The following is a 25,626-nucleotide window of genomic DNA, read 5'->3' as shown; positions in this document are numbered from 1 at the left end:
CCGTGTGAAGCTTCTTAAAGGTATTTTAGAGACTGCTACATCCCTCCTAAATTAAAAAGGTTCCTCCCTCCTTTTATCTGTACCTGGGAACCACAAACAGGATCTTCCCTCAAGGACACGGCTGGCCCCGGGGCCTCCTGCTGGGCCCCTCCCGAGGAAGAGAGCTCAGTCAGGAGATCAGTGAGCGTTTCCTCCCGACCGGAGATCTCCACCGCCGACACTCTGACAGAGAACCGGGCCCCGGATTTCTCTCTGCGCTCCTCGATCACCTTGAAGAGCCAGGAGATGGCTGTGGGGGCCACGCCCAGACTCTGTGTGGAGCAGTCCCGTCCAATCATGGTGTACGTCTTCCCTGCAGGGGGCGGAGTCAATGCAGAAATTACCTGAGATGTTCTGTGTTTGTGTGAAAGAACGGAGGGCAGTACCCACCCAGGTTGGCGTGTCCGTAGCAGAAGATGCAGCCATCGGCTCCATTCACCACCGACTGGATGACCTCAGCCACCGTCCCCGAACACACCTCAGCCTATCAGGAGCCAGAGACAGGTGACGCCCCAGGAGGCTATTTCACTCACATTCAAACAGACATGTTCACACGTCATTTTTTGCAAGTCCAAGTCTTGAGAAGGCCTGTCGCAATTATCAATTGATCGCACAATAAATTCTAATCACTTGATTAATTAAAATAAGTGCAATAATTTTCGTGCTTGCTTGTTTCTCCTTGTGTTTTCATCTCCGTCACTGAGACGGTGTAGCTTAAAGGTCACTATTATATCTATGGAATGATCATTATCTTAAACTGGTAAATGAAAAATACAATTAAAAAAAGCACACGCTAATTTTTTTCCAGTTAAATTTTGCATATTTATTCTTTTTTCTTTCAAAAACAACAATTTTCTTACAGTATTTACCTGACATTTGTGGTTACACTGGAAAAAAATCTAGATAAGTCATTTTTTCTTAAAATAAGTGCAATTGTTCTTAAATTAAGGAGATTAAAGAGACATTTTGCCAATGGAACAAGACAATGTAGGTTTAAAATAAGAAAACACAATTTTATTGTCTTATTTCAAGTGCATATTATCTAATTATCTTATTTTAAGGGTAAAAATACTCATTCCATTGACAAATTATCAAATTAACCTATTTAAATCAAGGGTAGTTTTAGGAGTAAATGTCTGCTCTTTTATTTTTAAGTGAAAATGAGGGCTGTGGAAAAAAAAAAACAATCACAATCCTGCTTTTTATTAATACATATGAAGTTAGCAACTACAACAGATAAAGAAAAAGCCTAAATAAATACCAGGATGATAAACATTCTTTCATAAAAGAAACATTGTGGCAATAACTTTTTGTGACTTAATGCCCTGGAACAGACAGAACCGACTTGGCGGGCAGTATTTTAAATTCAATTCAGTTTATTTATTTAGCGCCAATTCACAACATTATTCACAACATATTTCTCCTCTACGACTGCCATGAAGTTTTTAAAGCGTGGCTTGTTAATCATGCATGCATGCGCACGGGCGCGCGGGCATATTTTTTTATTTTTTTATTTTTTTTATTATTTTATTCAGGACTTTGACAATACTAGGAAAATGATACATTAAAACATAAAGGAAGTACAAGATAAAAAACAACACAGGCAAAGCAAATAACAAGCGTACGGAAGAGGATTAGGGCCAGTGGAAAAAAAAAAAAAAAAGTTAACTGATTTTTACATTTTATTTCAGTTTAGTATGGGAAAATAAGCAGAATTCTGAGATTAAAGTCAGAATTCTGAGAAAAAAAGTTAGAATTCTGACTTTAATCTCAGAATTCTGACTTTAATCTCAGAATTCTGACAGTTTTTATTGTCAGAATTCAGTCAGAATTATGACTTTAATCTCAGAATTCTGAGAAAAAAAGTCAGAATTATGAGAAAAAAGTCAGAATTATGAGAAAAAAGTCAGAATTCTGACTTTAATCTCAGAATTCTGAGGAAAAAAAGTCAGAATTCTGACTTTAATCTCAGAATTCTGACTTTTTTTCTCAGAATTCTGAGATTAAAGTCAGAATTCTGAGAAAAAAGTCAGAATTCTGAGAAAAAAGGTCAGAATTCTGAGATTAAAGTCAGAATTCTGAGAAAAAAGTCAGAATTCTGACTTTTTCCCATGTTAAACTGATATAAAATGTAAAAATCAGTTAACTTTTAGTTTTTTTTTTCAGTGGCCCTAATCCTCTTCCGTACAAGCGGCATATTTCTTTTCTTTGTCTTTTTTTTTTCTAATAAACTTTTTTAGAAAACGTTTAACAATACAGAAAAATAAACAATTTGCAATGAACAATCACCAGGGGTTAGAGCAAAATAAAAAAATAAAAAGTAAATAAATAAAAGTACAAATAGTAATAATAAATAGAAGCATATAAAGGGATTATATAAATACTTTAAATTTAGAGCATAAAGTTATAGTTTTAGCAGCGGGCGCGCGGGCGTATATGTCACGTAGCGATGTCAGTTTGACAGCCCCTCTGCCGTTTTTTTTTTTTTTTTTTACCTCTGCTGTGATCAGTCAAGTTAATAAAACAAAAAACACTTAGAAATAAAATATTGTTCACAAGTCGGAATCACGAGTCTCAGTCGAATCTGAAGTCATTAAATATGCAACTTAAGTGCGACTCGAGTACGAGTCACAAACTCGAGTCCTGATACGTTTTCTTAGGATAAATTCTGTTTTATAATAACGTTGTTTTGCAGCTGAAATAACCCGACTAGGAATTCAGGTTGAATTTTAAACATCAAATCCTATCAAAATAAGGCGTACATGTGCCCTGGAGCAAGGCACCTTCAGAATCCAACTGTCATTCTTTCATTTGTCCTTTTTTTTATTTTGAAACCAACAAAATAGAGTCAGGTTCGGTCGCTCCGTCCCTCACTGGCTCCCTGTTTCGACTACGTGTTGCTCTGTAGTCGACCAAAATCCTGAACGATTTTTAAATTCCCCCAGGACATTTTTTTAGGTCTGAAAAGTAGGACATGTCCAGGAAAAAGAGGACATCTAGTCACCCTAGACTGTGTTCTGAATTGGCGCTATAGAAATAAACTGAATTGAATTCACCAAAGTTAATGAAATCCAGAGTTTCTTTGGATAAACTTGTTTTTTTTGGGTTTTCCGAGGTGGTTTTGAGTTCAGATTGTGAAACATCATGATGTTTGACATGTTGCATGCTGGGAATCAGAGCTTCAGCTGAGCTCTATTGGATTATTTAGCTTTCTCGTTTAGTTTATGTCATCATTCAATGCAGCGCTTGTGTTTTTTATGCCTGTCTAATATGCATGGATCTTGTCGCCGGGAGGAAAGGTGAAAAAGTCACAATGTTCAACAGCATGAAAGGTATGATAAATTTATCTGCTGCTTCCTGACGGCTCCTCACAGCAGCTTCACATCAGACGTCACATCAGTCAGGCCTCGATCTGCATCTTCTGCTGTCGTCTGTCTCTGAGGGATAAACAGGCTGCTGTAGCCATGATGAAGAGCTCAAACTGCAGCTCTGTGCCCTACATTTAGATTTCCACTTCCTGTTTTCAACATTCAGATACTCTAGAGCATCCTTAAAAGTTTCCCACACCAAAAACAAAAACATCTAAATGTTAACAAATCAATCAAGTCATGCTCAGATTCTTACGGAAGAGGATTAGGACTATTGAAAAAAACAAACAAACTGATTTTTATATATTATTTCAGTTTAATATGGGAAAAAAGTCGGAATTCTGACTTTAATCTCAGAATTTTGGATCTTAATCTTAAAGGGCATCCCGAAGGGAAGAGATGTGAGAGCACTCACTGACAAAGATTTTAATTGTTTTGGAGGAATTGGTGGAAAATGATGGAATAAGACGACTTTTTATGTGTTCAAAGGGTCCCCAGTGATGCAATTTCATTAATGGAAGAGCAGAAGGTGATTAAAACAAGAGAGCTGGTTTCAAGGGCGTAGGTTTGATTTCCACTTTGGTATGGACACTATGGGTCCTAAGTTTCATTAATATAATTTTACCTATGCAAAAATATGCATGCTTTTTTAATGCTTGGCGTGAGCATCAGGGGGCATTTCGTTTAAAGAGAAAAGCAGCATTTCTTGCTACATTTTGTAGAAGCAGTTTTATTGTCTTATATCAGATCAGAATCAGAATATATCCGTACACATGGCCCTACACTTACTTAGCAACAAAACAGTACATGTTGAAGTTCAAGTACAGTATGAGTCTTAGCAATAATAAAGTCCCTAATGCCTTATTCATACGCAATTAGATGATGTATGAGGAGGTTTGGCAAAACAGAGAACATCTGTATAAACATTCTTTGAGGGTCGGAGTGACTTTGACGCAGACCAGCCCACGTGAATTACAGTAAGCTTTCGACATGATATCCTGTGCATGTGCAGTTACCTAATGCGATGTGGAAACTATAAATGCAGCTTGAGATCGACTGAAGGTTGGGGGACAACAGGATTTTTGACAATGCGTTGCTGGATGTATGAAGTGTTTAAGACAGCTGTATGAATTCGGTTTGTAATTAAAAGTGTCCCCCCTCCGGATGATAAAATGGTGTGAATCGTGGCCTTCTTTCTGTCATAAGGAAATTCTACCAATGAGCTTCCATAAATGGTGCATTGGCCGGGAAATGAACCCGGCCTCATAACAAACAGAAAAGGTTAGGTTAATCAATATAGGTCCATACCAAGACCGGGATTTGAACCCACATCAAATTTTTTCAGCCTGTCAGCGTTTTACACATTTACGCGACTGGCCCCCGCGTGGCAGGCGAGAATTCTACCACTGAACCACCAATGAAAAAAAACGAGTTCCTAAACACAGAGTTCCTACTGTTAAAGCCATGGCAAATAGTTTCATGTGCACAACAGGTTTCCTGCATATACTAATTTTATAAGCACTACACACACTAGATGTTGTTTATCAATGACTGAAGCTCACCTGGTCTGATCAATGTGGAATTAGGACTTTTTTTTCACTTCGAAAAGGTTTGCATTTAAACTTACCGGTGACTAAGAAGTAGGCAAATATGTGCCAGTTTAACCAGGTCTAAATATGCCCGTTATATGTGAATTTATCCTGTATTTTCTTTTGAAGATACAAAACTGTGCAAAGGTAAACAGGTGAAACACACCTGATTAAATACTCTCTCTGTATCATGTATGGAGGATAAAAAGTGCCAAAATTAGATAAATAAATACAGCATTAAATAAATAATTAAATGTGTCAATAATTAATTAAATGTGGAATTAAATAAATAAATGTGTCATTCATTAATTAAAACCACGTCACTAATATAAAGTGCCACAATTAAATAAATAAATCCAGCGATAAACAATTAGTTAAATGTGTAATTCATTAAATAAATAAGGAATTAAATATATAAATGTGTCATTAATTTAATAAAATACGTCTTCATTTTATTAAAAAAATATATATAATTATTTCAGTATGCATTTAATTATTTCATGGTCCTGTGTCGCAGTGCATCGAAACCATTAAAAGAATCTGTCAAACTGACCCATCAAAGTTAGGGGGCGGGGTTAACGCGAATCGAGTCTCTGTAATCAATTTGCTTCGCCTTAAAGTGCAGGGTGACCAATCAGGTGTTAGATACCCGCCCCCTAACTTTGATGGGTGAGTTTGACAGATTCTTTTATATTTTTTAAATAAAATGAAGACGTATTTTATTAAATTAATGACACATTTATATATTTAATTCTATATTTATTTAATGAATTACACATTCAATTAATTGTTTATCGCTGTATTTATTTATTTAATTGTGGCACTTTATATTAGTGACATGGTTTTAATTAATGAATGACACATTTATTTATTTAATTCCACATTTAATTAATTATTGACACATTTAATAATTTATTTAATGCTGTATTTATTTATTTAACTTTGGCACTTTTTATCCTCCATAATCACGAACCAACGCAGAATTAACACATTGAAGGGACTGCAAATACATTTATTTTATTTACATTTAGTGGCATCACCTACAAAACACGACACTGATAATGGGACTAAATTTATTCCAATATAAAATTACTTTTAACAATTATTAAAAGAAAATATTACACCATCTCGTGTTGTAACAGATGCTATTTATAGCTGAACTGCCTCAAAGGGTATTTTCATAAAATGAAAACAGTAATTGCAATGAATTATTGTTAAAAGAGAAACCCTCACATTTTCTAAGAATCAGCAATCAGCAGCTTTCACCTGTTTTAGTGTAGATAGAATTAAGTTTTTTTTGTTTTCATTAGGACTAGTTTCATAGCCTAATATAAATTGAAGAAACTAGGTGAATAAAATTCTTATTTCGTGCTTCAAGCACGCACACAGGCATACAGACTAGAAAACAGCCAATCAGGAAGAAAGAAAGGCGGAACTTGAGGCAGAACAACCAATGAGAGTGGAGCTGGGACAGGAAAGACCGGGCAGTACTCAGAAAGAACGCTAAATTGTAAATTGTAAACATTTTATTCAAATCGAATTATTGGTGGGGACAAATAGGTCGGTCCAAAATTTTGGTAGGGACATGTCCCTATGATCCCTATGCAAACCTACGCCCATGGCTGGTTTAGTCTCTAAAACAGACATGGCTACAGCTTGATGCTAACATGTCTGTTAGCTGTCAGAATTCAGTCAGAATTCTAAGAAAAAAAATCTGAATTCTGAGAAAAAGTTATAATATTTAAAACTTTTTAGTGGCCCTAATCTTCTTCCGTAGATTCTGTTGTTTGGAAATGAAGGGAAGTTTTAGAGGTTTCCCCCACCTGTGAGGCATCCTGAGTAAAGACGGCGTCAAAGGTGAAGGTCTTTGGTGCCGAGGCAGACGATCGTCTCTGACAGGACGCTGAGTTCCCGCCGTTGGAGGTTTCGATCAGAGTCAGCTGCTTTTTCCTGCCGTCCACCTTCAGGAAGGACATGGACTCGGAGGACTCGCAGCTGTCGGACGAGCAGATTCGCACCATCACCCGGACCTGAGGACGGAGAGGAGGAACCAGATATAGGTAGGTAAGATTAAGGAAAGAACTTTGATTTATCCTAAAACATTTAGAATACAACAAATCTACTGAAGATTTAGTGATTTATATGAATCTAGAACGAATCTGGATCAATAAAATTCCAAAAGGACGACAGTAAAGGTGTCTTAGCGAAGGTAGCCGACCATCAGCAGACCTCAAACTTTCTTTATGAGGTGAGAAAAGGGATGATGATGAGTCAGCATCAAAGACGCTGATAGATAAACTGAAGGTATAATCAAGCACATATCAGGTCGGTTCTGATAATTCAACATTTAGAAATAGATGATCTTTTAAAAAACACAATAAGAATTTAGAAAAAAAAAAAAAAAACTTTTCTTCTTTAAAGTCGTAGGGAAGGGGCCGTTCCAACCGTTGCATTTCCGAATTCTCCCGAGTGGTGCCCGACTTTACGCGAGTAAATAAAATGAATGTGATTAGTCGATTATCAAGGGGGCGGGGTTGTTATGGAGGATGGTTCGCAAGCAAGTTTGGTTGTGGCCGGTTTGTCGGAAGCATGTTGCTAACCAGTGAGCATCTTAGTGCTAGCAGGTTCCCAATGGGAAATTCCATTGGGACCAAGTAGCACTAAATTGGTGACTTAGGCTACGTTCACACTGCAGGCCTTAATGCTCAATTCCGATTTTTTTGTGAAATCGGATTTTTTTGCGTGTCCGTTCATACTTCCAAGTATATGCGACCTGTATGTGATCTACTGTGTGAACTGAAAGCGTTCAACCGACGTCACATGTAGCAAGTGTTTGCGGAAGTAAACATGACTCGTAATACCGCAGCGTATATTGCGTTCTTTTAGTTCTTCTCCAACAGGAGCAGGCACAATACGAACAAAATCTTTTTAAGAAGATCAAAAAGAAAGAGAGCCAGGTTCCGGTTTGGTCTGAATCGAGCTATCTTTCCAAATATGAATTAAGTCAGCAACGTCACTTTCTCTCCATTGACTGCTCTCTGTGTTATCTTCCGCCATGGTGGTTAGTTTTTCTCGCCTCCGCTTAGTAGGACGCAGATTAGTAACGTTTAGTAACATTTGTCAAGTATCAATGACGTGTAGGTTGGATGAATGCCACCTGGCCGTACACAGGTCGCATTTGAAAATATCAGATACGTATCGGATTCAGGACCACATATCCAAGTGGCCTGGGTCGCATTTGAAAAAATCCGATCTGTGTTGTTCAGACTGTCATAAAAAGATCAGATACAGGTCACATATGGGCAAAAAAATCGGAATTGGTCACTTTAGGCTGCAGTGTGAATGTAGCCTTAGAAACGGCTCTGTCAAGGAACGCTATGGACAGAGGAAACATGCAAGAGGAGGAGAGTTTAGTGTCGGAGGTCGTGGATGAGTCTCCTCCGTCATCCATTTTTTATTTAGAGGAGGAAAGCGGGGACGAAGATGTTGTGGAAGAGGACGCCAGGGCGGCAGAAGCTTGGTTTGGTGTAGAAGGCTTCCAGCCGTACGTGTTTGAGCCCTTGCCTCGCAACGCTGCCAGTTCTGTTAGCTCTACGCCTGCTGAAGACACAGACGTCCATCCCCGTGAACACTGGGACGCAACTCAATGGGAAAGGAAAGGATTCTGATTTCAACCGTTGCGTATATTAGCTGCGACACATGAATCAAGATGCTATGACCGAAAACATTTGATTGACAGATGACCGTTGATACATGATTGGCCGAATTTAGGTGTTCAGGCTGACGTAGAACTAACTGGCCTGCAGAAGATAACGGAAAGAAAAAAAAAACAGATTTTAAGACTGGATAAAAAAAAAAGAAATTGTCTGATAAAGAGTACATTTATTTACATGTTTAAGCCAGAATGATTTGAACTCTGAATATGACTTCCCTACGACTTTAAAAGCTTCTCAAAGTTACGGTCTTGGTTCGGTTAAGTTTTCGGTGAGTTTTCAGTTTAACGTTGATCCATGTTTTTCTTTGTTTTCTAGCTTTATTGGTGTTTTCAGGCTATATTTGAGTTTTTCGGTATTTCTTGCTTGCCCTCTTGTGTTGGTCTGTTTCTCTCTAGCTCCTTTCTAGACTCCTCTCTTCTCACCTGCTCCCAATTAGCTCATTATTCCTGTCTTTGTTCAGTCTCCCATATATACTCTCCCTGTGGAGTTCCTCAGTGCTGCTTCCTCGTTATTCCTCGGATCCTTGTGCTCGTTTTCCCAGATGTCTCCATGGTTCTGGATTGTTTTGCATTTTCATGTTTTATTTCTGGAATCCTGACTCTGTTACCTGTGATAACTCCATTAAAACTACAAGAACTCACCTCTGCATTTGGGTCCTGAAAACCTCAACCAAACCCTGAAAAAAGTTAAATTTGTTTTATTTATTGTCCCTTTTGGATTAATAAGAAAAAATTGAATTGATCTGAATTTAATATTTTTTGTTTTTTACATTTATTTTAAAGTGTTCTGCTTTGCGTCTAACTTCCTTGCATGTGACCCAGATATTTTAGTTTATTTCAGCTTAATATTTAAAGGAGAATGTTTTCATCTATTTGAATGTTTTCTGTTTATGGGATCATGAAAAAAATATCTTCCATTGATTCTGAAAGGTCTGTTTGGAAATAATATATTAGAAATAAGATACTTTTCATTAAAAAACTAATCTGTTTTTAGTAAGATTATTGGCCTTTTACTTTTCAAAATAATAAATTATTTACACAGAAACAAAACTGTTCCTGTTTGAATGTTTTTCAGCTGAAATAAAATCCTTGGAATATAAATTTTTCAGAAAAGAAATGATGAATCGTTTGCTCATTGACTCCAGATAAATTCACAGTTTGAAAAAATTCTGGGATGAGTGAAAATCTGAGGACTATTTCCATTAAACACTTTAACTCTTCAAAAAGGATGATTATCTTACTTGTTTTTTTAGCTAAAGACAAAGATGATATTAGTTGAATGGTCATATTTTTTGCGGGTTGATAAGAGGAATGCCTGAGCTTTTGAGCTGCAGCCCGGCTGTCAGGTGGTGGCTTCCTGCCTGGTTTTATTGGCCTGTCATGGAGCTGCTGAGTCGGCGGTCAGGAGGTCAAGTTTAAACCAGAACGATCTGAGACACGACGCTTGCCTTAAACGAGTCGCCGCGAGCCGGCGGAGCGAATCATCAGCCTGTCAGTCAGGAAACAGCTAAACTCTGAGGGTCAACAGACAGAATCAGGAGCTGCTGCTGCTTCAGCTCTGACCTGATCCTGTTTTTGAAAAAGCTTCTGCAAAACCCGACGGCCTTGATTTAGAGGATGCTGCTGTTACCATGGTAACTACAGGTGAGAAGGACTGAGGCGAGATGAAGGAAGGGGGGAACTCAGTCTGATGATAAGCAAAGTGACAGAGGCAGCATGTTTTAATTAGTGAAGCTCGTTAAGGACTGTAGTGAAGAAAAGGAGCAGCAGACATTAATTAAGAAGGAGAGGAGGTCAGAGGTCATCCAGATGTTACATCATCAACCCTTAAGGGTCCCTTTCCAGATTAGTACAAAGAAAGACCTTATTAGGATTTATAGAGAAGGAAGGAAGGAAGGAAGGAAGGAAGGAAGGAAGGAAGGAAGGAAGGAAGGAAGGAAGGAAGGAAGGAAGGGAATGAATGAGTGAATGAATGAAGGAAGGAATGAATGAATAAATGGATGAAGGAAAGAAGGAAGGACGGACGGAAGGAAGGACGGAAGGAAGGAGGAAAGGAATAAAGGAAAGAAGGAAGGGAATGAGAATGAATGAATGAATAAATTAAGGAAGGAATGAATGAATGAATAAATGGAGGAAGGAAGGAAGGAAGGAAGGAAGGAAGGAAGGAAGGAAGGGAATGAATAAATGAATGCATGAATGAACGAAGAACGGAATGAATGAATGAAGGAATGAAGGAAGGAAGGAAATGAATGAAGGAAGGAAGGAAGGAAGGAAGGAAGGAAGGAAGGAAGGAAGGAAGAAAGGAAGGGAATGAATGAGTGAATGAATGAAGGAAGGAATGAATAAATAAATGATTAAATGGATGAAGGAAAGAAGGAAGGACAGACGGAAGGAAGGACGGAAGGAAGGAGGAAAGGAATAAAGGAAAGAAGGAAGGGAATGAGAATGAATGAATGAATGAATAAATTAAGGAAGGAATGAATGAATGAATAAATGGAGGAAGGAAGGAAGGAAGGAAGGAAGGAAGGAAGGAAGGAAGGAAGGAAGGAAGGAAGGAAGGAAGGAAGGGAATGAATAAATTAATGCATGAATGAACGAAGAAGGGAATGAATGAATGAAGGAAGAAGGGAATGAATGAATGAATGAATGAATGAAGGAAGGGAATGAATGCATGAATGAACGAAGGGAATGAATAAATGAATGCATGAATGAACGAAGGGAATGAATAAATGAATGCATGAATGAACGAAGGAAGGAAGGAAGGAAATGAAGGAATGAATGAATGAATGAATGAATGAATGAAGGAATGAATGAATGAAGGAATGAATGAACGAAGGAAGGAAGGAAGGAAATGAAGGAATGAATGAATGAATGAATGAAGGAATGAATGAACGAAGGAAGGAAGGAAGGAAATGAAGGAATGAATGAATGAATGAATGAATGAATGAATGAAGGAATGAAGGAAGGAAGGAAGGAAGGAAGGGAATGAATAAATTAATGCATGAATGAACGAAGAAGGGAATGAATGAATGAAGGAAGAAGGGAATGAATGAATGAATGAATGAAGGAAGGAAGGAAATGAATGAATGAATGAAGGAAGGGAATGAATGCATGAATGAACGAAGGGAATGAATAAATGAATGCATGAATGAACGAAGGAAGGAAGGAGGGAAATGAAGGAATGAATGAATGAATGAATGAAGGAATGAATGAATGAAGGAATGAATGAACGAAGGAAGGAAGGAAGGAAATGAAGGAATGAATGAATGAATGAATGAATGAATGAATGAATGAATGAATGAATGAAGGAATGAATGAACGAAGGAAGGAAGGAAGGAAATGAAGGAATGAATGAATGAATGAATGAATGAATGAAGGAATGAAGGAAGGAAGGAAGGAAGGAAGGAAGGAAGGAAGGAAGGAAGGAAGGAAGGAAGGAAGGAAGGAAGGAAGGAAATGGAATTTTAACCCTTCAGCCTCTCTGACTTCTTCCCCCCAAAGATCTGATGGATCTTCCGTTTCTGGGAACAGAACCTTCTCAGGTTCTCAGGAACGGCTGATTTTATCACCGTCGCCTGTTTTATGGAGTCACTGAGGAAACGAGGAGCTCGTTCCTCACTAAGCAGGTTCTTCCTCCTGGCTGCAGCGGGAGCAGCATGGAGCTCAGTACATCAGCGGGTTTATGAGCGATTCACACGGGGACGTTTGTCTGCTGTAAATACAAACAGCTCCACAGTTTATGACCAAGGAGTTCCAATAAAGGAGGCGGAGGCTGCAGGCGGGTCTCTGTTAGTCAGCTTTAAACCGTCCCAGGATGCAGACTTTACTAAAGATCTCTGCAGAAACGAGGAGCAGAGAAGAAAGTCTGTATTAATGGAGGATGGTGGAGGAAGCAGGTTAAGGTGTGATCTGGATTACTGACTCCATCTGGCCTCACGTCGCTGCTTAATCACTCCAAACTCATCCGACTGAAGCCCATCTTCCCTCAGTGTCTGATCTGCAGCTAAAAACAAAAAAAAGGAAAAAAAGGGGGGAAGGGGGGGGGTTTTTTTTTAAAAATTTTTTTTAAAAGGAAAAAAAAAAGGGGGAAAGGGAAGAAAAAAGGGGTTTTTTTTTTAAAAGGGAAGGGGGGGGGGGGGGGGGGGAAAAAAAAAAAGGGGGGGGGGGGTTTTTTTTTTAAAAAAAATGAATTTTAAAAAAAAAAGGGGGGGAAAAAAAAAGGGGGGGGGGGAAAAAAAAGGGGGGAAAAATTTTTCCCCCCCCCCCCCCCAAAAAAAAAAGGGTTGGGGCCCAAAAAACCCCTTTTTTAAATTTGTTTTTTCCCCGGGTTTTTTTTTTGGGGGGGGGGGGGTTTTTTGTTCCCCCCAAAAAAAGGGGGCCCCCGGCCCCCTTTTCCGGGGGGGCCCCCAGAAAATTTTTTCCGGGGGGGGGGAAAACCCCCGGGGGGGGTTTTTTAAAAAAACCCCCTTTTTCCCCCCCAAAAAAAGGGGGGGGTTTTTTTTTCCCCCCCCGGAAAATTTTTGGGTTCCCCCCAAAAGGGGCCAGGGAAAAAAAATTTTTTTTGGGGGGGGGTTTTTTCCCCGAAAAAGGGGGGCCCCCCCCCTTTTCCCAAAACCCCTAACCCCCCCCCCAATTTTTTAAAAACCCCATTTTAAAAACCCCCCTTTCCCCCCCGGGCCAAAAAACCAAATTTTTTGGGGCCCCCCCCCCCCTTTTAAAAAAAGGGGTTTTTTTTCCCCCCCCCCTTTTTAAAAAAGGGGCAGTTTTTGGGGGGTTTCCCCCCCCTTTTTTTTTAAAAAAAGGGCCCTTTTTTCCCCCCCCCCCGGGGCCCGGGACCCCGGGGGGCCCCCCCCCCGGAAAAGGAAAACCCCTCCCCCCCCCCCCGGGCCCCGGGGCCCCCCCCCCGGGGCCAACCCCCGGGGGGGTTTTTTTTTCCCCCCCCGGGGGGCCCCCTTTGGCCCCCCCGGGGTTTTCCCCCCGGGCCCCTTTTTCCCCCCCGGAACCCAAAAGGGGGCCCCCCCCCCCCCCCTTTTCCCCCCCTTTTTTCCCCGGGGTTTTTTTCCCCCCCCCAAAAAAACCCCCCTTTTCCCGGGCCCCCCCCTTCCCGGGGTTTTAAAAAAGGGGGAACCCCCCTTTCCTCCCCCCCCCCCCCAAAAACCCCGGGGTTTTTTCCCCCAAAAAGGGCCGGGGGCCCCGGGGCCCCCCGGGCCCCCCCCTTTTCCCCGGGCCCCCCCCGGGCCCCCCGGGGTTTTTCCCCCCCCCGGGGGGGCCCCCCGCCCCTTTTTTCCCCAAAGGGGTTTTTTTCCCCCCCCCCTTTTTTTCCCCCCCGGGCACCCCCGGGGGGCCCCCCCAAAACCCTTTTTTAAAACCCCCCGGGGGGTTTTTTCCCCCCCCGGGGGGGCCCCCGGGGCCCCCCCGGGGCCCCCTTTTCCCCCGGGGAAAGGGCCACCCCCCCCTTTTTGCCCCCAAAAAAAAACCCCCCCCTTTTTAAAGGGGTTTTTTTGGGGCCCCCCCCCCGGGGGAAAAACCCCTTTTAAAACCCCCCTTCCCCCCCCCCCCCCCCCAAAAAAAATTTGGGGGGCCCCTGCGGGGGCCCCCTTTTTTTTTGGGGGGGGCCCCCCGGGGGGGGGCCCGGGGGGGGGGGGGGCCCCCCCCGGGGGCCCCGGGGGGGCCATTTTAATTTTTTTTTTGGGGGTTTTTTTAAAAAACCCGGGGGGGGGGGGGTTTTTTAAAAAAAAAAAAGGGGGGGCCCCCCAAAAAAGGCCGGGGGAAAAAAATTTGGGGGCCCCCCTTAAAAAAAAGGGGGGGGGGGGGGCCCCCCCCCAAAAGGGGAAAAAAAACCCCAAAATTGGGGGGGGAAAAAAATTTTGGGTTTAAAAATTTTTTCCCCCCAAAAAAAAAAGGGGGGAAAGGGGGAAAAAGGGGGGGGGGGGGGAAAAACCCGGAAAAAGGGGGCCCCGGGCCCCCCGGGGGGGGGAAAAAAAGGGGGCCCGGGGAAAAAAAAAAGGAAAAAAAAAGGAAAAAAAGGAAAAAAAAAAAAATTTTTTTTTTTAAAAAAAAAAATTTTTAAAACCCCCCCTTTTTTTTAAAAAAATTAAAAAAAAACCAAAAAAAAAAAAAAAAAAAAAAAAGGGGCCCCATTTAATAAAAAATTTTTTAAAAAGAAAACCTTTCCCCAAAAATTTTCCCCTTTAAAAAAAAAAAAAAAAAAAAAACCCCCCCCCATAAAAAAAAAATTTTTTTTTGGGTTTAAAAAAAAACCCCAAAATCCCCACCCAAAAATTATTTTTAATAATAATTTTTTTTTCCCCCCCCCCAAAAAAAAAAATTTTTAAAAACCCCCCTTTTAAAAAAAAAAATTTTTTAAAAAAAAAAAAAATTTTTTTAAAAAAAAAATTTTTGGGGGGAAAAAAAAAAAAAAAAAAAAATTTTTAAAAAAAAAAAAAAAAAACCCCAAAACCCCCCCAAATTTTAAAAATTTTAAAAAAACCCCCCCCCCCCAAAAAAAAAAAATTAAAAAAAAAAAAAAATTTTTGTTTTTTTTCCCCCCTCCAATAAAAATAAAAAAAAAAAAAACCCCAAAAATTTTTTTTTAAAAAAAAAACCCAAAAAACCCCAAAAAAATCCAAAATTAAACCCCTTTTAATAAAAAAAAAAAACCCCCCCCAAAAATTTAAAAAAAATTTTTAAAAAAAATTTTTTAAAATAAATTTTTTTTTAAAAAAAAAAAAATTTTTTTTTTTCCCCCCCCCCCCTTTTTTTTAAAATTTTAATTAAAAATTTTAAATTTTAATTTTTAAATTTTTAAAAAAAAATTTTTTTTTTTAAAAAAAAAAACCCCCCTTTTAAAAAAAAAAAAAATTTTTTAAAAAAATCCATTTTTTTTCCCCCCAAAAAAATTTTTTTTTTCCCCCCCCCCAATTTTATAAAAAAAAACCCCAAAAATTTTTTTTTAAAAAAAAAAAAAAACCCCCCCAAAAATTTAAAATAAAATTTTAAAACCCATAAAAAAACCCCCCCCCCCCCCCCCTTTTTTTTTTTTAAAAATTTCCCCCCCCCCTTTTTTTTTTCCCAAATAAATTAATTTTAAAAATAAAAAAAAAATTTTAAATTTTAAAAACCCTTTTTTCCCCCCCCCAAAAAAAAAAAATTTTTTAAAAACCCCCCCCCCCAAAACCCCCAAAAAAAAAAGGTTTAAATAAAAAAAACCCCAAAAAAAAAAAACCCCCAAAAAAAAAAAAAGGGGAAAAAAAAAAAAATTTTTAAAAAAAAATTTTTTTTTAAAAAAACCCCCCTTTTTTTTTTGGGTTTTTTTCCCCCCCAAAAATTTAACCCCCCCATTAATTCCCCCCCCTTTTAAAAAAAAAAAATTTTTTTTCCCCCCCAAAAAAAAAAAATTTTCCCAAAATTTTTTTTAAAAAAAAAAAAAAAAAAAAAAAAAAAAAAAAACCCAAAAAAAAAAAAAAATTTAAAAAAAAAAATTTTAAAAAAAAACCCCTTTAAAAAAAAAAAATAATTTTTTTAAAAAAATTTCCATAAAAAAAAAAAAAAACCCCCTTTTTGGGCCCCCCCCAAAAAACCCTTAATAATAAAAAAAAAAAACCCCCAATCCCCCCCTTTTAAAATAACCCCCCCCCCCCCAAAAAAAAAAAAAAACCCCCCCAAAAAAACCCCCCAAAAAAAAAAAATAAAAAAAAAAAAAAAAACCCCCCCAAATGGGGGAAAATAACCCCCCCTTTAAATAATAAAAAAAATTATTTTAAAAAAAAATCCAAAAATCCTTTTCCCAAAAAAAAATTTTTAAAAAAATTTTTTAATATAATTTTTTAAATTTTTTTTTAAAAATAAAAAAAATTTTTTAAATTTTTAAGGGGAAAAATAAACCCAATAATAAAAAATAAAAAAAAAACCCCCCCTTTTTAAAACCCCTTTTATTTTAAAGGTTTTTTTCCCCCCCCCCCCCCCAAAAAAAAAAAATTAAAAAAAATTTTTCCCCCCCAAAAAAAAAACCCCCTTTTTTTTTTTAAAAAAAACCAGGGTTTTAATTTTTAAAAAACCCCCATTTTAAAAACCAAAAAACCCCCCCAAAAAAAACCCCTTAATCCATAAAAATAAAAAAAAACCCCCTTTTTTAAAAAAATAAAAAAAAAAAACCCCCATAAATATAAAAAAAAAAAAAAAACCCCCCCCCAAAAATTTTTAAATTTTTTTTTTAAAAAAAAAAAAAAAAAAAATTTTTTAAAATTTTTTTTTTAAAAAAAAAATTAATTAATTTTTTTTTAAAAAACCCCAATTTTTTTTAAAAAAAAAAATTTTTTTTTTCCCCCCCATTTTAAAAAAAAAACCCCTTTTTTTAAAAATTTTTTTTTTAAAAAAAAAAACCCCCCCTTTTTTTTTTTTTTAAAAAAAAAACCCCCCCAAAATTTTTTTTTTTTTTTAAAAAAAAAAAAAAAAAAAACCCGGGGGGGAAAAAAAAAAAAAAAAAAAAAAAAAAAAATTTTTTCCCCCTTTAACCTAAAAAAGTTCCCCCCCAAAAAATTTTTTAAAAAAAAAAACCCCCCCTAAAAATTTTTTAAAAATAACCCCTTTAAAAAAAAAAAAAAAAAAATTTTTTTTTTCCCCCACCCAAAAAAAAAACCCCCCCAAATAATTTTTTTTTCCCCCCCTTTTTTTTTAAAAAAAAAAAATAATAAAAAAAAAAAAAAAATTTTTTTTTTAAAAAAATTTTTTTTTTAAAAAAAAAACCCTTTTTCCCCAAAAAAAATTTTCCCCCCTTTTTTTCCCCCCCCAAAAAAATTTTTTCCCAAAAAATTTTTTTTTCCCCCCCCAAAAAAAAAAAATTTTTTTCCCCCCAAATAAAAAAAAAAAATTTTTTTTTCCCCCCCTTTTTTAAAAAAATTTAAAAATTTTTAAAAATCCCTAAAAAAAAAATTTTTAATAATAATCCCAAAAAAAAAAAAAATTTTTTTCCTTTTTCCCCCAATAAAAACCCCCAAAATTTTTTTTTTAAAAAAAAAAAAATTTAAACCAAAAATAAATTTTTTTAAAAATAATAACCTTTTAAAATAAAAAAACCCCATAAAAAAAACCCCAAATAATTAAAAAAATTAAAAAATTTAATAAAAAAAAACCCCCCCCCCCTTTTAAAAAAAATAGAAAAAAAAAATTAAAAATTTTAAATCCAAAAAAAAAACCCCCTAAAAAAATTTAATAATTTAAACCCTTTTAATAATAATATAAAAAAATAATAAAAATTTTTTCCCCCCCCCCCTTTTCCCCAAAATAATAACCATCCAAAAAAAAAAAACCCCCCCTAATAACCCCCCCCCCCCCAAAAAAAAAAAAAAAAAACCCCCCCCCAAATAACCAAATATTTTAAATTTTCCCCCTTTCCTTTCCCCCCCCAAAAAATTTATCCATAATAAAAAAAAAATTTTAAAAAAATTAAAAAAAATTTTTTTTTTTTAAAAAAAACCCCCCCCCCCCCAAAAAAAAAAATAATTTTTTTTTTTTAAAAAAAAAAAAATTTTAATAATCCAAAAAAAAAAAAAAAAAACCCCCCCCCCCCCCTTTTTAATCCTTTCCCCCCCAAAAAAAAAAAACCCCCCCCCCCCCTTTTTTTTAAAAAAAAAAAAAAAAAAAAAAATTTTTTTTTTAATTCCCAAAAAATAAAAAATTTTTTTTTTTAAAAAAAAAAAAACCCCCCCCCCAAAATCCATAAAAAAACCCCCCCAAAAAAAAAAAAAAAAAAAAAAAAACCCCCCCCCAAAAATTAAAACCATAAAAATAAAAAAAAAAAACCCCCAAAAAAAAAAATTTTTTTTAAAATAAAAAAAACCCCAATTTAAAAAAAACCCCCCCCCCCCCTTCCATAATAATTTTAAAACCCCCCCCTTTAACCCCCCCCAAAAAAAAATAAAAAAAAAAAAACCCCCCCAAATTAATTTAATAAACCTTTTCCCCCCCCAAAAAAAACCCCCCCCTAAAAAATTTTCCTCCCCAAACCCCACCCCCCCCAAAACCCAATCCCCCCCCCCCCCCCCCATCCCCCCTTTTTCCCCCCCCCCTTTCCTTTTCCCCCATCCACCCCCCCCCCAAAACCCCCCCCCCCCCCCCAAAAACCCTTAAACCCCCCCCCCCCCCCCCCTTTTTTTTTTTTTTTAAAAACCATCCCCCCCAATCCATCCACCCCCCTTTTCCCCCCCCCCCCCCCCCCCCCCCCCCCCCAACCCCTCCCCCCCCCCCCCCCTTCCTTTCCTCCCCCCCCCCCCCAAACCAATCCCCCTCCATCCCCCACCCAAACCAATCCATCCCCTTTTTCCCCCTTCCCCTCCCCCCCCACCCCCCCAAAAACCCCAATCCATCCATCCACCCTTCCCCCCTTTTTAATTTTTAAAAATTTTTTTTTAAAAAAAAAGGGGTGGGGGGGAAAAAGGGGGGGGGGGGCCCCCGGGTTTTAAAAAAAAACCCCCAAAATTTTAAAAAACCCCCCCCCCAAAAAAACCCCCCCTTTTTTTCCCCAAAAAAAGGGGGGAACCTTTGGGGGGGGGGTTTTTTTGGGGGAAAACCCGGGGGGGGTTTTTTTGGGGGGGGGGGGCCCGGGTTTTGGGGGTTATTTTTGGGAATTCCCCTTTTTTTTTTTGGGGAAAAATTTGGGGGAAAAAAAAAAAAAAAACCAAAAAAAAAAAAGGGGGGGGGGGGGGAAATTCCCGGGAAAACATTTTTCCCCCCTTTTTTGGGGAAAAGTTTTTTTTAAAACCCCCAAAAAAAAAAAGGGGGAAAAAAAAAAAAGGGGGGGTTAAAAAAAAGGGGGGGGGAAACAGGGGAAAGGAAGGGGGGAAGAGGGGAAAAAAAGGGAACCCCGGGGGGGCCCAAAAAAGGGGAAATTTTGGGGAAAAGGCCCCGGGGGGGAAAAAAAAACCCCCCCAAAAAAAAAATTTTCCCCAAAAAACTTTTCCCCCCCCCGGGGCCGGGGGAAAAAAGGGGGGTTTTAAAAAAAAAAAAGGGGTTTTTTAAAAAAAATTTTTTTTAAAAATAAAAGGTTTTTTTTTAAAAAAAAAAAAAAAAGGGGTTTTAAACCGGGAAAAAAAAAAAAAAATTGGGTAAAAGGGGGGGAAAAAAAAAGGTTTAAAAGGGGGTTTTTTTTTTTCCCCCGGGGGGGTTTTTTTTTGGGAAAATTTCCCCCGGGGAAAAATTTTTTCAAAAAAATTTTTTTTTTAAAAGGAAAAATTTTGGGGGGGGGGGAAAATTTTTTTTTGGGTTTTTTGGGGAAACCCCCCCCCGGGGGGGGTTTTGGGCCTTTTTTTTTAAAACCCCCCCCCCCAAAAAAAAAAACCCCCTTTTTTTCCCCAAAAATTTAAAACCCCCCCCCCCCAAAAAAAACCAAAAAAAAAAAAAATTAAACTTTGGGGTTTAAAAAAAAAAAAAAAAAGGAGGGGGGTTTTTTTTCCCCCAAAAAAAAAAAATTTTTAAAAAAAAAAGGGGGGGGAAAAGGCCCTTTTCCCCCAAAAAAAAACCCAAACCCAAAAAAAAAAAGGGGGGGGGGAAACCCCCCAAAAAAATTTTTTGGGGGGGGGTTTTTTTTTAAAAAAGGGGAAAAATTTTAAAAAACCCCCCCCTTTTTTTTTTTTCCCCTAAAAAAGGAAGGTTTTGGGATTTAAAAAATTTTTTTTGGGGGGGGAAAAAAAAACCCCCCCCCTTTTTTTTTTTGGGGGGAAAAGGGGAAAAGGAAAAAGGGGGAAAAATAAAACCCCTTTTCCCCGGGGGTTTAAAAAAAAAAGGGGGGGGGCCCAAACCCAAAAAAAAACACCTTAAAAGGGGGGGTTTTTTTGGGAAAAAAAAAAAAAAAAACCCGGGGTAAAAAATTTTTCCCTTAAATTTTAAAAGGGGGGAAAAATTTTTTTTTCCCCCCCCAAAAAAAATTTTTTTTTTAAAAACCCTTTTTTTTAAAAAAAAAAAATAAAAAAAATTTTTAAAAAAAATTTTTAAAAAAAAAAACGGAATTTTGGGGGTTTAAAAAAATTCCCTTTTTTAAAAAAAATTTTTTTTTTTTTTGGTTTTTTTAAAAACAAAAAAAAAAAAGGTTTTTTTTTTTTAAATTTAAATTTTTTTTTTTTTAAAAAAAAAAATTAATTTTTTTTTTTAACATTTAAAAAAATTTTTTTTTTTAAAAAATTTAAAAAAAAAAAATTTTTTTCCCAAAAAAAAACCCTTTTTTTTTTTTCCCCCCAAAAAAAAAAAAAATTTTTTTTTTCCCCCAAAAAAAATTTTTTTTTTTTAAAATTTCCCTTTAAAGGGGGGAAAAAAAAAAAAATTTTTTTCCCCTAAAGACCAGCTGTTTGGGAGACGAGATACTTCTTTCCTACCGTTACAACTGTTAGCATGGAGTTAGTTGGACTTTAACCAAACCTTTGAGCTTTGGTTGGAGACGACTGAGATTTTAACCTGAACTGATGTTCAGATGCTCCAGAGAGAAGATGCTTTAAAGGTCAGGAGGTAAACCAAGACATCCTGGATCCACCTCACCATCTCATCCCATTAGAGACACAGAGGAGACCAGGAAACGTCCTGATCAGCCTGAGGCATCTAGAACTGTTCCTTTAGGTCTCATCAGCTGCTTCTAACATAAACCCATGAACATGGAGTCCTGCAGAGATCCATGACGAATCAGCCAAAAAAACAACCAGTTACATCCTGAAACGTGGAAAAAGTCTCTTCAGTTGACATATTTCCACAGAATCAAGACAATGAGAGCTGCTCCATCCGCCTTCCAATGAGCTCTGATCAGGGCCGGACCTGGAGCTGTTTAACTCTAGAAAAGCTCATTCATAAAATAACTTAACTTAGTTTTTACAGAGACTTAGTTTTTGTTAAGGAAAAAAACAGACCTATATGCTACTCATACACTTGGAATTCCTGCTAAGCTGTGCATCTATGGAAGTAAATCTGTGTCGCTGGGATTTGAATTAAAAATGCGACTGAAATTTAAATGTTGTATGTTTGTACTTACTGTTTCAGTGTTAAAATATATTCAGAACACATTTTTGACCTAAAAAAAAAAGTCATTGTTATTATTTCTACACAGCTGAAATTTCATTTGTTATTTTCTCTTCAAGCTAAAAATTCACATTACTATTTCAAAGTGATTACATTTTCAATTTCAGTTAAATTTTTCAGTGTTAAAAAAAAATCTGCATATAAAAAATTTCAACCTTTCAAAATTCAAACTCAATATTTTCAGCCTCCTGAGATTCAACTGGCTCTATTTCACTGTCTTAAATTCGGTGTCTAAATTCAGTGTAAAAAGGGAGGGGTTACTTCAGGTCACAGACATTAGCAATGGATTGTGGCGTCCAACACCCAGCCAATCCCGTTACGTTTTCTTAGTCACGTGACGTGACGCTTGTGGCGCTCATACGGAAGGAAAACTAGCATCATGGACCCGGTCATGCAAGCTAACGCTAACTCTACTACAGAAAAATGAAAGTAATAAACTCACCGTTGAGTTAGCGCTAGCTTGCATGACTCCGTCATGCTGGTTTTCCTTCAGTATGAGCGCCACATGCGTCACGTAACGTGACTAAGAAAACGTAACGGGATTGGCTGGGTGTTGGAAGATGATTAAATTCAAAGCAGCAAAACATGCGGAAATGATCCAGGGTTTCTGCGGATCATTAAAAATAATTACAATTCAATAATTTTTTCGGATTTTTTCATTAATTTCATTAATTTTTATGGGATTTCGGTGTAACAATCAACATATACCGAACCGAACCGGAAACCGTGACCACGAAACCGTGAATCGAACCGAACCTTGGATTTTGTGAACCGTTCCACCCCTAGTATAAATGTGTGTACTGGGCTTGCCCCAGTGAGAGCTTTTCTCTCCATCTAAGGACGTAAAATAAATTAGAACCTTTTCCTGCAAGAAATGCCTCTATTGTTTCGCCACAACTTCACGACGTCATCAGCATAACAGAGAAACGTCTCATTAAAAGAAGGTAAAGAAGGCCAAGCAGCAGCAGATAAACGGAAAAGAGGAGGGGACTGAGTACAGAACCCTGTGGGACTCCATGACCCACAGCTCTGGTCTCAAAGAGATCATTTAAAAGTTTCTATTCCAGACACAAGATTTCAGCCAATTTTGCCCCGACTCCAACCAAGTCTTTAGGTTTATCTTACCTTTATAAAGGTGACTTTTTTTATTTAATCACTTTTTTTTCTGTATTAAACACTGAGGAGAAAGTAGACCTACTCACAGTTCATTCCAATCCATTATCTTCTCAGAGCTCCTGAACGTCCAAACTGGTTTTCTTTCTCACACAGCATCATAAAAAAGCAGAATTACTCCAAGTCAGAGAAGATAATCCATTCTGCGAGAAAGAGGAACATCTCCGTGCTTCACTGGTCAAACTGGGTGAGAAGCAAATCCCCGCCTGTCTTAAGAAGAGAATGTAACATGGTCCTTTGGAAAGAACAGCCAGGAAAACATGATGAAACCCCGTAGATAAAGATGAACACATCCAGGTTATTTAGCTTTTCCATTTAAAATCTGATTGATTTCCAAAGAGTTTTTCTGATGTGATTCATGCACAGATCCACATTCATGCAGAATTCTTATCAAGCTTTCGAGCATAAAGGGAGCAAAATGGAAGATTTTGCCCTGATGTCTGGTTCCATCTGTGACTTCTTTGCACAGTTGACCGTCTCATTGGTTAAACCTCCTCCCGTCCAGAACCAGAGAGTCCAGCTGTTCTGGCTGCAGACGCCTCCGTCCATCCGCTGGTTTGATGCCGGGCTGCAGGTTCAGGTCTGCAGAACTGAAAACAGCATCTAATGGCCTAAATTAGCAGAAAACAGGATCTTAGTCCCTCCGATTTAGAGGAAGCAATCAATGGATGTTTTATTTTCTTTAATTTTTGACTGGCTCCAACAGTTCCAGCTGGGTCCTTCCAGCTTCCTTCAGTTTATCATTTTATTCCACAGAAAATTTGGGAAAATCTTCCAAAGAAATCCAGTCAAAAGACAAACATTCCTGATTTGTTCCTCAGAAAGTTCTCAGCTGGTTCCACCTGTCCCTCCGTCCATCCCTGACCTCCCGTCTCCTCCCGGTCCTGCAGCGGGGGGCGGATCAAAGGGAACTTTTTCAGGGAGTTTTTAACAACCAGGACCTGCTGCAGAGATTTCCCCTCCTTCCACTGCTCCACTCCTCCACCTGTGAACCTCTGATGGAGATTTCTTCATCTGCTCCTTCAACTCCTCTCGTCGGTCTTTTCTCCTCTCAGTCCACCATCCTCTTCATCCAACTCTGCGCTGGTCTTTCTACCTCCACCTTCCCGGTGTTTCCACTCTTCTCTCTGCTTCGTTTCGCCTCATCTCCCTCAGACCATCTCCTCCTCTTGCCCTCTTTTCCCCCTTCCTGTGGTCCAGATTTTCCTCCTTCACCCTCTTCTCTCCTGTAGCTCCTCAGTCTGTTCCTGCGGTCTGCATCGCAATGCTGCTCCACTCAACCCCTCCTGCCTTCACCCTCCTCCTCCTCCTCCTCTAACTCCAGGAGAGACGGATGAAAGGAAGCGAAAGAAGCAAAGAGGGGATGAAGGACTAAATAAGAGGTGGAAATAAAGCGGGTGGATTCTTGCTCCTAGTTGCTGTTGTTGCTGGGAAACGCAGGAGAAGCTGCAGCTCTCCTCCTCCTCCTCTGTCCGTCTGCGTCTCTCACCTCCTCTCCCTCCTTTTACAGCTCCGCCCTCCTGAGGAAACCCCATCCACACACACTCCACACGCTGCATGAATACTTCATGAGACGACTGACGGCCGCTTTGCTCTGGATTCCTGCGTGTTTGTTTAAACCTCACAGAGTTGGAGAACAGTTAGTGACCAACAGATGTTAAAACTAGAGAGCATCTCCTCTCCTCACACTCCACGAATATAAATCACTTAGTAAACAGAACCAAACTCTGACACAGCTCAACTCTGAGGAAAACAGAATAGATAATGAGGCTCCATTCAAAAGAAACAGCTAAAGATTCAATTCTATTCCGTTTATATCTATACCACCAATTCACATCATGTCATCTCAAGGAACATTCCAGTTCACCAGATCATCCGGTCAGATTGATTCAAAGTTTTCTATCTAAGGAAAACCAGCTGATTGCATCGACTCATTGACTCTTCAGCAATCCCTCACACTAAGCATGCCTGTAGCGACAGTGGAGAGGAAAAACTCCCTTTGAACAGGAAGAAACCTCCAGCAGAACCAGGCTCAGTGTGAGCGGCCATCTGCTGAGGCCCACTGGGGTTCAAGGAGACAGAAGCAGACGTAGAAAAAGAAGCATAGATACGAAAGGCAACTGTCAACCAGCTCCACAGGCGGCCCCGTCCAGAAAACACACAGCCAGGCAGACGAGCTCCGAGCCAGCTCCCATGTCAGAGGATGAAGAGAGCACATCCAGTTAGTCACAGTCAGAGAAACAGGACTACACTGGAAAACAGGCCAAGCTCCAACATCTAGAAACAAAGGTGTTGATGGCAGCAGCACAGCTGATATTTCTCTCCAGGATGGAGTCACAGCCAAACAGGAACAGACCAGATGAAGCTACTATGAGAAAAAGCAGAGAGAGCAGAACGTTAGAGATTGAACTAACAGATTCTGCAGAGTGGGAGAATAGAGATAGAATGAAGCAGAATGATGAAAAAGGGGTCCCTATGTCCTCCAGCAGTCTAAGCCTATAGCAGCAGAACTATAGAGATAGCTCAGGATAACCTGAGCCACTCTAACTAGAAGCTTTATCAAAAAGGAAAGTTTTAAGCCTAGCCTTAAAGTAGACAGGGTGTCTGCCTCACGGACTAAAACTGGTAGTTGGTTCCACAGGAGAGGAGCCTAATAACTAAAAGATCTGCCTCCCATTCTACGCCA

At 38.5% G+C, this 25,626-nt stretch overlaps 1 protein-coding gene across 1 annotated transcript in view; it reads right to left on the bottom strand.

Annotated features, from left to right (window-relative positions):
* The window catches only part of LOC119773971 (kinesin-like protein KIF26A), a 66,030-nt gene extending 43,797 nt beyond the window's left edge, over positions 1-22,233 (bottom strand). Inside the window, exons 1-4 of the mRNA XM_038271213.1 lie at positions 22,210-22,233; positions 6,820-7,026; positions 430-523; positions 84-352 (exon numbers count right to left, since the gene is read on the bottom strand). Of these exons, the coding sequence (XP_038127141.1) occupies positions 84-352; positions 430-523; positions 6,820-7,026; positions 22,210-22,233 (594 nt within the window). The remainder of the gene's footprint in view (positions 1-83; positions 353-429; positions 524-6,819; positions 7,027-22,209) is intronic.
* Positions 22,234-25,626: the final 3,393 nt, after the last annotated feature.

Source organism: Cyprinodon tularosa, unplaced genomic scaffold (genome assembly GCF_016077235.1).
Source record: "Cyprinodon tularosa strain WSP-4 unplaced genomic scaffold, ASM1607723v1 ctg795, whole genome shotgun sequence".
Taxonomy (NCBI): Eukaryota; Metazoa; Chordata; class Actinopteri; order Cyprinodontiformes; family Cyprinodontidae; genus Cyprinodon; species Cyprinodon tularosa.
This window is presented reverse-complemented; position numbering and strand designations above follow the sequence as displayed.